The sequence below is a fragment of the Saccoglossus kowalevskii genome, chromosome 3, assembly GCF_978046115.1.
Source record: "Saccoglossus kowalevskii chromosome 3, keSacKowa6.1, whole genome shotgun sequence".
NCBI lineage: Eukaryota > Metazoa > Hemichordata > Enteropneusta > Harrimaniidae > Saccoglossus > Saccoglossus kowalevskii.
Genome location: NC_140643.1, coordinates 34516485 through 34533649, shown reverse-complemented (window position 1 = coordinate 34533649; position 17165 = coordinate 34516485). Strand labels below are relative to the sequence as shown.

Here is a 17165-nt window from a genome sequence, read left to right as displayed (position 1 = left end):
AGGCAGAAGGTCCTAACCGCCTAGGGTCATTGGCCAGCTTGTGTACAGACAAACTGTGTGAGAGAGACCTATTCACAGAAGAACAATTTTGTGATGAGTCCTAGGCCCAATAAGTCCTCCTAGTGAGGACGACATTTTAAGCACAGAAACCTTTTTGGGAGTTCCCCCTTCACTTTGCATTAAATTCCCCAGTTTAGGTTTGTGTTGTGAAAATAAATCTACTAAGAAACCTTTTCTCAATTTTAAGTGAAAGCAAGCATTTCCCCGTTTACAGGAAGACTCCTAGTTCAATGTTAGAAAATGGTTTTACTAGTTTTTACAAAATATTAATTTTGAACATATTAGCCTTTCCGTTCAGAAGGGTCAGTTGGGTCGAACAAAATATTATAACTAGTGAGTAAATGTCTATCCTTATTTTAATGGCAGTGTTAGTATTTATCTCCTGCCTCTTTTCCTACTGGGCATTTATGATCGACATAACTGTTGGTTTGGAGCTTAAGAGTGCTTTTGTAGTCCAAGGGTGTCAATCGATACTTTACTGTCGATTTGGTGTGTTTTTAGTATTCCATATTTATATAGCGAGCCATGCATGCCTTACCCTGCCCATCTCCTTACAATCCATTTGGTGTGAAGTAAGTATTCCATATTTACATAGTCAAACCATACTTGCCTTACCCTGCCCGTTTCCTTACTATCCATTTGGTGTGTGGTAAGTATTCCATATCATAGTCAAGCCATGCATGCCTTACCCTGCCCGTCTTCTTACTATCCATTTGGTGTGTGGTAAGTATTCCATATTTATATAGTCAAGCCATGCTTGCCTTACCCTGCCCATCTCCTTACTATCCATTTGGTAAGTGGTATTTCATATCATAGTCAAGCCATGCTTGCCTTGCCCTGCCCTGCCTGTCTCCTTACTATCCATTTGGTGTGTGGTAAGTATTCCATATTTATATAGCAAGCCATGCTTGCCTTAACCTGCCCATCACCTTACTATCCATTTGGTGTGTGGTAAGTATTCTATATCATAGTCAAGCCATGCTTACCTTACCCTGCCCATCTCCTTACTATCCATTTGGTGTGTGGTAAGTATTCCATATTTACATAGTCAAACCATACTTGCCTTACCCTGCCCATCTCCTTACTATTCTTTTTGTGTGTGGTAAGTATTCCATATTTACATAGTCAAGCCATGCTTGCCTTACCCTGCCCATCTCCTTACTATCCATTTGGTGTGTGGTAAGTATTCCATATTTACATAGTCAAACCATACTTGCCTTACCCTGCCCATCTCCTTACTATCCATTTGGTGTGTGGTAAGTATTCCACATTTACGTAGTCAAACCATGCTTGCCTTACCCTGCCCATCTCCTTACTATCAATTGGTGTGTGGTAAGTATTCCATATTTACATAGTCAAGCCATGCATGCCTTACCCTGCCTATCTCCTTACTATTCATTTGGTGTGTGGTAAGTATTCCATATTTACATAGTCAAACCATACTTGCCTTACCCTGCCCATCTCCTTACTATCAATTGGTGTGTGGTAAGTATTCCATATTTACATAGTCAAGCCATGCATGCCTTACCCTGCCCATCTCCTTACTATCCATTTGGTGTGTGGTAAGTATTCCATATTTACGTAGTCAACCCATACTTGCCTTACCCTGCCCATCTCCTTACTATCCATTTGGTGTGTGGTAAGTATTCCATATTTACATAGTCAAACCATACTTGCCTTACCCTGCCCGTTTCCTTACTATCCATTTGGTGTGTGGTAAGTATTCCATATAATAGTCAAGCCATGCATGCCTTACCCTGCCCGTCTTCTTACTATCCATTTGGTGTGTGGTAAGTATTCCATATTTACGTAGTCAAACCATACTTGCCTTACCCTGCCCATCTCCTTACTATCCATTTGGTGTGTGGTAAGTATTCCATATTTACGTAGTCAAACCATGCTTGCCTTACCCTGCCCATCTCCTTACTATCAATTGGTGTGTGGTAAGTATTCCATATTTACATAGTCAAGCCATGCTTGCCTTACCCTGCCCATCTCCTTACTATCCATTTGGTGTGTGGTAAGTATTCCATATTTACGTAGTCAAACCATGCTTGCCTTACCCTGCCCATCTCCTTACTATCAATTGGTGTGTGGTAAGTATTCCATATTTATATAGTCAAGCCATGCTTGCCTTACCCTGCCCATCTCCTTACTATCCATTTGGTGTGTGGTAAGTATTCCATATCATAGTCAAGCCATACATGCCTTACCCTGCCCGTCTCCTTACTATCCATTCGGTGTGTGGTAAGTATTCCATATTTATATAGCAAGCCATGCTTGCCTTACCCTGCCCATCTCCTTACTATCCATTTGGTAAGTGGTATTTCATATCATAGTCAAGCCATGCTTGCCTTGCCCTGCCCTGCCTGTCTCTTTACTATTCATTTGGTGTGTGGTAAGTATTCCATATTTATATAGTCAAGCCATGCTTGCCTTGCCCTGCTCTGCCTGTCTCCTTACTATCCATTTGGTGTGTGGTAAGTATTCCATATTTATATAGTCAAGCCATGCATGCCTTACCCTGCCCGTCTCCTTACTATCCATTTGGTGTGAAGTAAGTATTCCATATTTACATAGTCAAACCATACTTGCCTTGCCCTGCCCTGCCCACCTCTTTACTATCCATTTGGTGTGTGGTAAGTATTCCATATTTATATAGTCAAGCCATGCCTGCCTGTCTCGCCTTGCCCTGCCTGTCTCCTTACTATCCATTTGGTGTGTGGTAAGTATTCCACATTTACGTAGTCAAACCATGCTTGCCTTACCCTGCCCATCTCCTTACTATCAATTGGTGTGTGGTAAGTATTCCATATTTACATAGTCAAGCCATGCATGCCTTACCCTGCCCATCTCCTTACTATCCATTTGGTGTGTGGTAAGTATTCCATATTTACATAGTCAAACCATACTTGCCTTACCCTGCCCATCTCCTTACTATCAATTGGTGTGTGGTAAGTATTCCATATTTACATAGTCAAGCCATGCATGCCTTACCCTGCCCATCTCCTTACTATCCATTTGGTGTGTGGTAAGTATTCCATATTTACGTAGTCAAACCATACTTGCCTTACCGTGCACATCTCCTTACTATCCATTTGGTGTGTGGTAAGTATTCCATATTTACGTAGTCAAACCATGCTTGCCTTACCCTGCCCATCTCCTTAATATCAATTGGTGTGTGGTAAGTATTCCATATTTACATAGTCAAGCCATACTTGCCTTACCCTGCCCATCTCCTTACTATCAATTGGTGTGTGGTAAGTATTCCATATTTATATAGTCAAGCCATGCTTGCCTTACCCTGCCCATCTCCTTACTATCCATTTGGTAAGTGGTATTTCATATCATAGTCAAGCCATGCTTGCCTTGCCCTGCCCTGCCTGTCTCTTTACTATCCATTTGGTGTGTGGTAAGTATTCCATATTTATATAGTCAAGCCATGCTTGCCCTGCCCTGCCCTGCCCGTCTCCTTACTATCCATTTGGTGTGAAGTAAGTATTCCATATTTATATAGTCAAGCCATACATGCCTTACCCTGCCCGTCTCCTTACTATCCATTCGGTGTGTGGTAAGTATTCCATATTTATATAGCAAGCCATGCTTGCCTTACCCTGCCCATCTCCTTACTATCCATTTGGTGTGTGGTAAGTATTCCATATTGACGTAGTCAAACCATACTTGCCTTACCGTGCACATCTCTTTACTATCCATTTGGTGTGTGGTAAGTATTCCATATTTACGTAGTCAAACCATGCTTGCCTTACCCTGCCCATCTCCTTACTATCAATTGGTGTGTGGTAAGTATTCCATATTTACATAGTCAAGCCATGCTTGCCTTACCCTGCCCATCTCCTTACTATCAATTGGTGTGTGGTAAGTATTCCATATTTATATAGTCAAGCCATGCTTGCCTTACCCTGCCCATCTCCTTACTATCCATTTGGTAAGTGGTATTTCATATCATAGTCAAGCCATGCTTGCCTTGCCCTGCCCTGCCTGTCTCTTTACTATCCATTTGGTGTGTGGTAAGTATTCCATATTTATATAGTCAAGCCATGCTTGCCCTGCCCTGCCCTGCCCGTCTCCTTACTATCCATTTGGTGTGAAGTAAGTATTCCATATTTATATAGTCAAGCCATACATGCCTTACCCTGCCCGTCTCCTTACTATTCATTCGGTGTGTGGTAAGTATTCGATATTTATATAGCAAGCCATGCTTGCCTTACCCTGCCCATCTCCTTACTATCCATTTGGTAAGTGGTATTTCATATCATAGTCAAGCCATGCTTGCCTTGCCCTGCCCTGCCTGTCTCTTTACTATCCATTTGGTGTGTGGTAAGTATTCCATATTTATATAGTCAAGCCATGCTTGCCTTGCCCTGCTCTGCCTGTCTCCGTACTATCCATTTGGTGTGTGGTAAGTATTCCATATTTATATAGTCAAGCCATGCATGCCTTACCCTGTCCATCTCCTTACTATCCATTTGGTGTGTGGTAAGTATTCCATATTTACGTAGTCAAACTATACTTGCCTTACCGTGCCCATCTCCTTACTATCCATTTGGTGTGTGGTAAGTATTCCATATTTACGTAGTCAAACCATGCTTGCCTTACCCTGCCCATCTCCTTACTATCAATTGATGTGTGGTAAGTATTCCATAGTCAAGCCATGCTTGCCTTACCCTGCCCATCTCCTTACTATTCATTTGGTGTGTGGTAAGTATTCCATATTTACGTAGTCAAACCATGCTTGCCTTACCCTGCCCATCTCCTTACTATCAATTGGTGTGTGGTAAGTATTCCATATTTATATAGTCAAGCCATGCTTGCCTTACCCTGCCCATCTCCTTACTATCCATTTGGTAAGTGGTATTTCATATCATAGTCAAGCCATGCTTGCCTTGCCCTGCCCTGCCTGTCTCTTTACTATCCATTTGGTGTGTGGTAAGTATTCCATATTTATATAGTCAAGCCATGCTTGCCTTGCCCTGCTCTGCCTGTCTCCTTACTATCCATTTGGTGTGTGGTAAGTATTCCATATTTATATAGTCAAGCCATGCATGCCTTACCCTGCCCGTCTCCTTACTATCCATTCGGTGTGTGGTAAGTATTCCATATTTATATAGCAAGCCATGCTTGCCTTACCCTGCCCATCTACTTACTATCCATTTGGTAAGTGGTATTTCATATCATAGTCAAGCCATGCTTGCCTTGCCCTGCCCTGCCTGTCTCTTTACTATCCATTTGGTGTGTGGTAAGTATTCCATATTTATATAGTCAAGCCATGCTTGCCTTGCCCTGCTCTGCCTGTCTCCTTACTATCCATTTGGTGTGTGGTAAGTATTCCATATTTATATAGTCAAGCCATGCATGCCTTACCCTGCCCGTCTCCTTACTATCCATTTGGTGTGAAGTAAGTATTCCATATTTACATAGTCAAACCATACTTGCCTTACCCTGCCCATCTCCTTACTATCCATTTGGTGTGTGGTAAGTATTCCACATTTACATAGTCAAGCCATGCTTGCCTTGCCCTGCCCTGCCTGTCTCCTTACTATCCATTTGGTGTGTGGTAAGTATTCCATATTTATATAGTCAAGCCATGCTTGCCTTGCCTTGCCCTGCCTGTCTCCTTACTATCCATTTGGTGTGTGGTAAGTATTCCATATTTATATAGTCAAGCCATGCATGCCTTACCCTGCCCGTCTCCTTACTATCCATTTGGTGTGAAGTAAGTATTCCATATTTACATAGTCAAACCATACTTGCCTTACCCTGCCCATCTCCTTACTATGCATTTGGTGTGTGGTAAGTATTCCACATTTACATAGTCAAGCCATGCTTGCCTTACCCTGCCCATCTCCTTACTATCCATTTGGTGTGAAGTAAGTATTCCATATTTACATAGTCAAGCCATGCTTGCCTTACCCTGCCCATCTCCTTACTATCCATTTGGTGTGAAGTAAGTATTCCATATTTACATAGTCAAACCATGCTTGCCTTACCCTGCCTGTCTCGTTTTTCATCTAATGTAGTATTAGTCTATAGAAAATTTTGAACTAATCATAGAGAGCCATTTGGACCAATTAGATTTTACTCTTGGGTTCGGGACCTATTGTGCATTAATATAGTGAATGCTACACAATCACTGCAATAAACATTAAGAAAAGCAAGACATGTTCAAAATGAAACTACATTGTACACAATTATGATTGCCCTGGGGACAATTCTGCCCACCAGAATATACATCCACTGAGTTTAATTAATTTAATTAAGTGATTTCAAGCAACGTACTCAGAGCATCTGTAACATGTAAGACTAGACAAACCTTGGTGAGTAACATTCTTGCAATTTTGTATTAATGCACCATTCACCTTTGCAATTGTTCATCAGGCATTGGTCATGTTCGGGTTGCAGGTGAGCAGAGAAGCGATTCTAGTGGCACAAATCTACTCTAAGACGTTGAAGGCAGTATTTTTTGTGGTCCTATCCCTGTGACCATGCATGACCTGACCTGGCCTTTTGCAAAAATACAGTTGGATCTGTTGAATGGCAGTCTATATGCCCCTTGATGTAGACGGGGGAGTTTAAACGGTTTTTATCTAGACCAATGATTACTAGCTTGCTTGTTATCAAGTGCATCCTTTTTCTCTCAATGTTTTGTTAAAATCTGTTCAAATCAGTCTTAGGTAATGGACCTTATTAATGTGTGCAGTTGTAAACGGAGTGTGTACCTATAATGGCTATCAAAGGTGTTCTAAAGCGAATCGAGAGATGTGAACCCTGTCGATTCAAGTCTTTGAGTTTTCTGCTTGGGGCATATTGAAATTATCCTAGTGACCCTAATAGTTAATGGAATGCAAGTAATACGAATCCCGATTTCACTTCCATTCAAGCAGTTACTAAAATATGTATGTAATTTAAACTCCAGGCAAAAACCAAGAGGGTTGAATTGGTGTGACAATGGCAGTGAGAAAGTTTTTTTTGGTTCCAAGATCTGTTGCCGTACTCATGATAAGTTTTGGTGAACTAGTGTGCTAGCCTATTACCAGTAGCCCTATTGTAGTGTGTCTTATAGACTGTGTCTTAATGCTTTCATTAAGTGAGTGTTTGTGTGGATTTATAGTATGTGTACTATTGTGCGACTGGGAAGTCTGTTATTGTGCGTCCTTGTAGTCTCTGATTTGTTTTGTCACGTTAGCATATAAACTATTATAATTTATAATAACAACTATCCATGTTATTTGGGAATTTTTCTTTGAATGTAATCAACTTTGTTTGCTGTAAACTCTTTGTAATTATGCAATCCAGTGCCCCTTAGGCTGACAAAATGGCCAATCTTAGCAGTTGTCTGTTTTTTATGTATGTATCTCGAACACACAATTGACCAATTGTGTCTAAACTTAGTATAGTATGTTTTCTAAAAGATGCTTATGATTTATTTCCCCACTCAATACAAAATGACGGTTTTAGTCAAATTGGAGATTAAGAGAGGGCTTGCCGGTATAACACTGACTTGTTCAAAGACGTCCTCTGCTATAACTATATTTGTATAACTAAATTTATCAAATTCTAATGATAAATATTTGGTGTTCAATGTATATTATTGACGCATATGCATCTATTTATTTATTTAGACATTGCCGATTTCGGACGGCAAGCGCACATCACATTTACTGGTTCTTGTATTTCAATGAAGTATATGATAACAGCAGGACTACCTTTTGTGTGATGAATACCCGGGTTTCTATCTCCTGTGAGTTTCGCTGCTATTGTTTCTATTCAAATAACCTTGCCTCTATTCTTATGACTGTTTAGAAGTAGGGTTTAGAAAGAAAGAGACTAAACGACTCGCTTGTTATCCATATGAGTGGTCTATGGTCAATTACTCTCGGTTGATAAAACTAATGGGTGACACGTATCTACAAAGACCACATATTTGACTGCAGTAAGATTAGAATCTGGCGGGCTACATATACGTATGTATTACTTCTCATCGATCATGTATTTGATTTATGTGATGACACTACTTTAATACCTAACATGAAAGTTCCTCCTGGATTTGGACCCCAAATTTATAAAACCAATGTTGGACTTTAATAGCGCAAAGCCAGCGTGTTTGTGATAGTCATATTGCGAGGTGCTGGTAGAGGTTTGCGCACTAGTGGTGTGGCAGTTAGTGGTTGTTGCAGCGATGTCTCGTTTGCACGTCCTTTCTATATTTGGTGTATTGATGGCAGTTTATATCGGTTATAACTTGCTGAGTTCGTTTGACGAAGGTACGTATATCAGGTTTATGCTAAATTGAGACGTCACCACTATTCCGTAATGTAGTATTATACTAACAGCGGAGCCTGGCGACTGACTGTATACACGTTTATTGTTTTACTGGCGGTCGAAATGCAGAAGCAAAAATCTGTGTTTATTCTAGAGGGGTGATAGACCTGGAAAACAAACATGCACAAAGGAAATGGTTTGGAAGCAAATTCTTCAAGGAAATAACCAAAGAGGTAGAGACCAATATGTCTGACTGCAAAACCCACGCAGTTACACTACCATCACTGTCTATCTCAGTACCAATTTGGTGCAATTATATATGGTAAGACAACACAGTATGAATAAATAAAGTGAATAAATTACAGTATTCAAATACACAAACCAAATACAAATCAAATGAAAGTGAATTCGAGTATATCATCACAGTACAGCAATTATAACAATAAATCATATACAAATCATGGAAAATGCAGCGATAAATTTGTGTGAATAATCAGCAACGAGCAAATTGTACAATAATACTGAGTGCTGTAAAGGGGAATTTATGTCGTGGGTCCCATCTGTCCATACAGCGACTGACAGTCCCACAAATACAGTTTCACCGATGTTTAATTGTAATACAAAAACAATTGTAATGGTTTGCATATTCCCTTCACTATTTTCAAAAGTTACAATGAAATTTAATCGACTGTCGGCAAATTGTGTCTATAAAAACTCAAATCGTTTATTAGAAAATGTAACCTCCTGTTTTGCAGCCACGCCTCCCAGACATGCCAACTATATTCATACTCGATATACATTGCGCTTTGCTGATATACGTACATTTGTGTTTGCTCTGATTGCCAGTGCTCGACTGGCGGCCATTTTGATTTTATTTTGATGTGTGTGACATGACTTGGTCTATTTTTTCAAAATAAGTTAAAAGACAAAACATAATACTAGTACTAGTAGTATACATATGCTCGTGCATTCGTGTTTCGTTTTGACGATCGTCAACTGGCCAGTGGGCATACTAATCCTCTCTAAAGCAAGATTTGAACATGTCTGGGCCGTTTTCGTTTACTCATTGGATTGACATTTCCCTTGGCGGTTATTGATTCGAATCATCTTGCATTACGTCACCTTGCGTTGTGATTTGATTCAAAATAGACTGGTTCTCAGATACACTTTCATAAAGTTTGGTTCAAAGTTTCAATTATACCTTACCAATTTAGGGATGGAACAGTAAAAAGGTGTGGCAAAATAAAGTTTACAGGAAAAGTCATGAAAAAATATCTGTAGAAATATTTTCCCTGCTCATATTTGATCATCGTGAAAAATCTGATTCTGAAATAAAAGAAAATAAATAATCTGCCAAGTAATCATATTTCCCATCCTTCATCTCAAAGTTGCTATTTAGTCACGGTCATTTCGTTTTTAGAGTTTTAATCTCTCCTTTCCTCATCTTTTTGCTTTCGTAATTTTGTTTAACCTTGTGTATGTTCATACATATGTTTATCCCGATTTCGTTTTGCTGAAATAAAATTTCTTTTGAATAGCTTCATCCCTGTGTCTCAACTGTCACTTCAGCGGAAACCAGAATTATTTCATTCACAATGATTTCTGTTTCGTTTGAGTAGAGTTGTTACGAGGGAAATCGATTTTAATAACTGGTGCAAGCTCTGGTATCGGGGAACAGCTCGCATATAAATACGCTCGTCTCGGATGTCGTATTTTGATCACAGCCAGGCGAAGAACACTTCTTGAAAAGGTCAGTTAGGAACTATAAAACAGTACAGATTTGTTCACTTCCAAAAACGTTTATATGTGTTGATGACTATTTTCTAACAAAATGTGTGATTATTATGTTCATTTAATTGTTATAAATTATCAATGCCTCATCAGTTGTAGTTTGACATGTTGATGAGGTGTACGTACTCTATAGATTAATGACTCATTAATATGTTTTTATATTTGGCAATATTCCTAGTGTGTTGTTCGGTTATTTTGCGAGTTTATAGAGGATATCTCATGAGTGACTCGAGATTGTCGTAGTTATTTAGCGAGTATAGTAATTTTCATTTGTTCCTCGCAAAATTCTCGAAACAAATAAAAAAATGCTACACAAGTCATCCACTATGTCCAATAATCTGTATCCCTGTATCTATTTTTAATTTGTGAATGCGTTCTAGACTTAAGAACACCGCAGAGCGTCCTGTCCATTTGCGTAAAAGATTACTGCTAGTTTAGCATATTGCGATTAGGGAATATCGTTATTTTTGGAGTCATATTTACGGTTTCGCGGATGCACTGGTACATAGTTACTAATTTTGGAGTCAAGTTAAATCGTAAACGTTTCACAATCCGTATAAAATCGTCACTATTCGCGAGGAAACACCTTTTAGTGCACGGAAAAAAGGGTTGGGAGAATTTGAAATAACGTCGCAAATCTATACTGCTTTCTATCACACACGCATGTTAGTCGAATTCTAAAACTATCAAAATTATTCAAATTAATATAATTTTCTGTTGTTCAGTCGTGATGTACTCTGATTGCGTGGATCAACCAGACTGCCTGGATTGTTACATATTCTGTAATACACGCTAGATCTGTTAGTTTTATGAAACTGAAATCCGTTTGATATGTTGATAATTTCACGAGTCAAAGTGAAAAACAGCCTGTCTTGTCACATCACAATCTTTTATTCCAGCGATTTATTTATTACTTTAATGACTAAGAAAAAATTAAAATGTCGAAAAACTAAAATTGAACAAAACTAAACTAATCTCTGGGAATCACAAAATTGAAAGAATGATAGCAAACATTTGTCAAATTTGAAAAAAACACACGATTACTTACTATTACTATAAACTATAACTAAAAATTAGTTTGGCTAAACTTAAGACCAGCAATCATAAATTGTTTATTGAAAGAGGCAGATATACACATCTCGAAACACAAATCATGACAGTGCGATAGCAATCTCGGGGAAGATGAAATACATTTTCTGATGGAGTGATCTAATTTTACGTCAAGACCCAATTTTCCATCACAAATTATACTTCCAAATTTATATACTCGATGCAGACTAACAGATATTCACACTGCTTTCAACGAACTAAACATGCAAACTTATTTTTCAATTCATATTTATGTACTTGTTTTTTCCCGTAAAATGCTATTACTACACACTGATATAAACTTGTATTTTTGAAGATGGAATAAACTACATTATAATTGTTATTATTAGATTTCAATGATGATTTGTGATAATGACAGACCTGGTAAGGTTCAGTCAGAATCTATACAGATTAGCAATAGCTAATAGTGGTATAAACTGCCTGAAAACACACAGAATGTCTTTTCTTTTTAAATATGGAAACCCTACTCCCAAATAAAATTTCGTTCGTTTTTCTTTTTGGAAAACCGTTGACCGTCAGACCAATAAGCCATTTTTTGCAAGCTGTGAGATCACGCGTGACCACGGTTTACGCACCTGAGCGACCAATTGAGTCACGTGATACAGGTCAAGCTTTCAGTTCAATATGGTAGCAACCACATTGTCCTACGCGTTGTAAACCTCATCTCGAAATAATATCTGTCCCAATGAGAGTCAAACGGTGCGCTTACGGCGAATGTAAGAGTGATTCTCGCTTTCAGTACAACAATAATATGTATGCTGTTTTTTTGCGATTCCCTAAACCAAAATCGCAGTCTAAAAAGTGCGATCATTGGAACAGTGCCTATTCTCAGGCGGACAATTTTGGTCAACACAAACTTGTTTCAACTTTAATGAAACACCTGTATAATGGATGTGTTCACTTGTGATATAGCCATGTACTTAATGTGGTTTAATTTCAAATTATGTTTGTGGAAGGTAGTTTAATATTATCGAATACGACTAATATTAAAACTGTTTTTGGCCCCTTTCTTTTTTACTGTAAACACTTATTTTCAACTATTTATTCATTCATATGGTGAATCCATTATATTAACACTATATATTTGAAACACAGTGTTGCAATCTTGTCGTTCATTTCTTTTTAGGTTTTGTTTTTGGTTTCCCTATGCGACATGTGTTTACGGATCTACTGTTGAGTATATTATTTTCACTTTTGTAACTTGAATATAAATTGGTTAGGTGACTGAGACTGTTGAACTATTTAATAACGTTTCAATATTGTAGGTGGGCGAAACATGTATGAAACTGGGTGCAGAGCAGGTCGAGATTGTTGCATTCGACATGGCAAGGTATAATGCAATAGATGACATTATAAACGAAATAAAACTGAATATTGGTCGTCTGGATTATTTGATTTTAAATCACGGTCTTTTCTACTGGGAATCATGGGACGGAAACCTCAGCCAATTAAACTATATGATGGATGTTAACTTTATGTCTTTTGTTGCTTTGACTACGAAGATGCTTCCTTTTCTGAACGCTTCAAACGGTGGTATTGCAGTTGTATCATCTGTAGCCGGTAAGTCAGTGCGACACGAACTGAGGGCACCGCAATGGTCTGTTATAAAACCATATTCATATATTAATGAGCAAGTTTCTGCTCAGATTCAAAACTATTGTGGTGAGTAACTGGCATAGAATTGAACAATGGATTGGACTGACTTTGATATAGCATTTCTGTCACTGTGTATTGTTTTGCCACAGATGTAATTTAACACAAAACAAAACACCCGCTAGCAAACAGAAATTGCGCCTATATTCACACGCAAATGTTTAGTGCTGTTGTATTCAAATGCAAATTAATCGTCTATTTGCAATACACTCAATTATTTGTGTTATGTTTATACTTGTCTGTTGTAAGCTCTCAGAGTATAACCCGTGCTGCAACTACTAGAACTACAGCGTAATTTATGTCCGGTAATTAAAAAGATAAGGGCCTCGTACACCTGCGTTCACTCTAGCTTTTTCCCAAAATGTTCGTAAATATGGCGATCACTGGATAATGCATACAATGCTGCTGACCCGCAGATATTAATATTTTTGGTTGACTATGTATTTCTGTATACATTTTCATTTATTATACGTCGTCGACGCAATTGAGCATCAACAATTAATACATCCTGGCCATGCTAAAAATACAATAATAAAAACATGAAAACACTAAACTTCAAGTCGGCTCCAAAACCGCAGAAAGAATAATCATTCACACAGTATGCACTGATATCTATTGCAGGTAAAATGGGACTACCATACATGACTCACTACAGCGCCACCAAGCACGCCCTGGATGGATTCTTCCGTAGTCTGAGACACGAGTTGGCGCTATCAAGTGTCGACGTCAGCATTACTATTTGTACAATGGGAGGAATTGATACAGACCATGCTTTACAAGCTTCAAAGCACGTTCTCAGTGCTTTCTGGTTCCGAACCTCGGCTTCAGATGCCGCCGAATATATTGTCCAGTCTTCAGCCTTGAGAAGTACTGACGTGTTTTTCCCGTGGCTGGATACTATGCTTCAAGTGTGTTTAATTGATAGATACTTTCCATGGTCAATTCCATATTTTCATATTTAGCATGCCTGTTTGTTATAAATGTGATAGTTACTGTAGTCGTTGCAGTGGCGGATCCAGCAAAATGTATTGGGGGGGGGATTAACTATGCGTAATCCAGATAATATGATTCGTCATGCGTTGGGGGGGGGGGCTTGCCTGGATCCGCCACTGAGTCGTTGTGTACCCATATTAACTCATGAATTTGTCAGTACTCAATATTAACATCTTAATCGCGAGTTGGATCACGATTGTTTATCCGTGTAACAAATACATAGCTGAGACTAGGACAAATGTGACAAATATACTGGAAGATACTTCAATATCACGAACGGTGTTACATCTCCCATACATGCATTTAAATAAATTTACAAATTTACGCACCATGATACGTCTTTGAACACTCATGCGGTAGTGATTGTTATGGTACTGTTACGTTGCTGTACTACTGCTTTCCATGTACTAGACATACATACAGTTACAATATAGTATCAGTAAGTTTCCAGCAAATTGAATGTATATCGCGTGTTAAACCTGTAAAACAATCAGAATTACATTCGAGAGATTGCAATATTTCCGGATATGAGAGTAGAAAAATGAAAGTGAAATTGCTTTTAATATATATTAAACAAGAGTGATTGATTGAAAATGTTTAAATATGCATAACGTATTTTAATATCATATTGTAAATCTAGTGTCGATGTAATGTGTACGTCACTAGGAGGACTTTTAATTTATATAACTGCGGAAATTGCAGTGAAGCTGAAGGACCGTAACAATGCCTACGTTCACTTGAGTGAACTACGTACTGTACTGTATATATTTATGTCTTTGTTGTATTACTTAAGATGTACGTAGTTTTTCATTATTGAGTATTAATGACGTAGACACACATATTTTAAAATTGACATGCATTCTTAAATGATAATCTTTAACAACTATTTCACGTGTCTTGTGTCAACGTGCAATACGTTCCACGAAGCTATGAATTTGTTTATAATTTCTAATGACGATTAAAAATAACTTGACCAATCACACGCCTCGCCGGATGAATATCAGTTAATCAGTGGTCAGTTTATCTATAATCTCGCTTTTGACATTTAACGTTTTGTGCCTAACGATGGTTGTACTTGTATTGGTATTATTTTAAATTTATTAATTAATGTAGTACTGTACTGAATTTTGAGTTGTCAATGAAAAAATGTCTACGTCAGTGCGATTCTCTTGTTAAAAAACGCATTCACTGAACCCATTGAATTTATTCCATCGTCAAGTACGTCGGAACTTTGGTGAGCTTAATTGTTTTTATGTTTGGGGGGTATAAATGTCCATTCATGCCTGCCTGAAACGCATTGTATTGTATCGCCTATAAACATAGCAGAGAGCCAAAAATATGGTGCTCTTGGCACGCCGTTACGTTGTTGGTTGGTATTTCACTTGGTTCCGCATCCATGTAATTGAGTGATTGATATCAGATGTACGAGATGGTCCGTTAAACTAATAACATGAATGCTGTTGCCAAAAGCCTAACTTCGAATCAATCATTATTATTTCTATTTCACAACAAAATAATCGCATATAGCTGCACTGTACAAAACGCAGTATTCCGAACAAAAGACACGCCATACATTATACGGTATCTGCCTTGCAAAAAGCGATGACGAGATGTTCCTTTCCGAGATGTATTTTACAAACTCTTAAATAATTATATATTAGTACATATACATCTTAATTATACCTGGCTTGTGCCGTCGCTTTGTTTACGTGTGGTGTTCTTAAACTATTACCTAAAATGGATATAGATGAGTAGAGTTGTTAATTCGTCTTTTCACAGAATATAAATTGAAGGAGAATTCAGTATTTCGATATGTTTGGTGATTTTCTTAATTAAATGGGATTTAGTTTATTTTTAATCAGAAGACATTTATATTTCGATTTCAATATTCTACTAGCAAAAGCTACAAAGAATCACGCACCGTATAATGTCACCGATATAGCACTCGTACAACTTTCTAACCCTGGAGAAAACAAGTTAGAAGCACCCCGGGAGTACTTAAAATGCATATGTAGGTCACATCGACCGAAATTTCATCACCGCTCGTTACCGTTCACCACCGTTTAACAGAAGTTGCCCCCCCGTTAAGGCCGCAAAGCTGCACAAAATATTGCGAGCGGTGAGGAGCGGGCAATTTTCGGCTCTGGCAAAGTTCACCACCGCTCTAACAACGCCCAGACAAGTTTGGCAGCGCTAGACGCAAGTTCGTGGACGCTAGGGTCCGCTAGTCCAACGCAAAAATCTTGAACGCTGGACACCGGGGCTGGACCACCGCTGCTTCGTCAGCTTTGCACTGGCGGTGATTAAACGTTGCACAAACTTTGGTGGAGCGGTTGTAAGTATTTTACGAGCGGACATGGGAATGCTGGAATGGTGTCGGGCGTTGGAGCAGCGATCCATTGCGGTGATGAACTTTGGTTTGGCGTTGGTATGGAGGTGTCGGAACTAAACCAACGTTCGTTACCGTTAAACCAACGCTAAAGCAACGCCGGCTTCAGTGGTGCACCTCTAAGGCAACGCCCGTGTTTTCGATTTTTTTCCCATTTTGTGCGCGGTGACGAGCGTTGTCTAAATTCCACCCCCTCTCATTACCGTTGAAGAAACGCTCCAACAAAGTTCGGTCGGTGTGACCGGGCCTAAAGCTAAACAATATTTTATCATATCAAACAACTCACCAAGACTATTACAACTTTGCCAATGTGGTTTATGGACAGTAATTTTGAATACGTGATCTGACCACTATTTTGTCGTGCATCTACGTGTTAGCTAATGTCACGTGACTGTCACTATCTGCATTTGTGATTTTAGTTGCGTCAAAACTAATTATGCCAATTCTGTTTACATTAATGTTTCAACTGATTATCGCCAAATGTGATTAATAACATAATTCCTTCGGCGAGAAAGAACAATTAATTAATCATTAGGCGTGTTTGGAATTAAGAATGACGCTCAGGCTGATGAAATAAATTAAACAATTTTACTTCCTGTGTGAATGTGTATTGAATTGTAATAAAAGACGGATGATATAATTGTACACTTGTCTTCTTCTTTTCAAGTTTTATTTTGTCTTCGTTCTTACTCAGAAGACGAGAATAATGCGTGCGTGTGAAGGCTGATTCAAACGCACTCGGCATGATAACGTCTTCTAACATTGAATTCGTAGCATTCGGCCTGGTCTGTGCTCATGGGACGGTGTTAGTCATAAATTATATTGATTGTGACATTTTATTCACATGTCACATATTCACATCCTCCTGCCAAGGGCACACTTTATGACC

At 38.6% G+C, this 17165-nt stretch overlaps 1 protein-coding gene across 1 annotated transcript; it reads left to right on the top strand.

Annotated features, from left to right (window-relative positions):
• The first annotated feature begins 7945 nt into the window (after positions 1–7945).
• LOC100371026 (hydroxysteroid 11-beta-dehydrogenase 1-like protein) lies at positions 7946–16921 on the top strand. Its single transcript, XM_002739451.4, has 4 exons — positions 7946–8342; positions 9960–10090; positions 12507–12801; positions 13516–16921. The coding sequence occupies exons 1-4, from the start codon at positions 8258–8260 to the stop codon at positions 13854–13856; spliced, it is 852 nt and encodes a 283-aa protein (XP_002739497.2). The 5' UTR covers positions 7946–8257; the 3' UTR covers positions 13857–16921.
• The last annotated feature ends 244 nt before the right edge of the window (positions 16922–17165 follow it).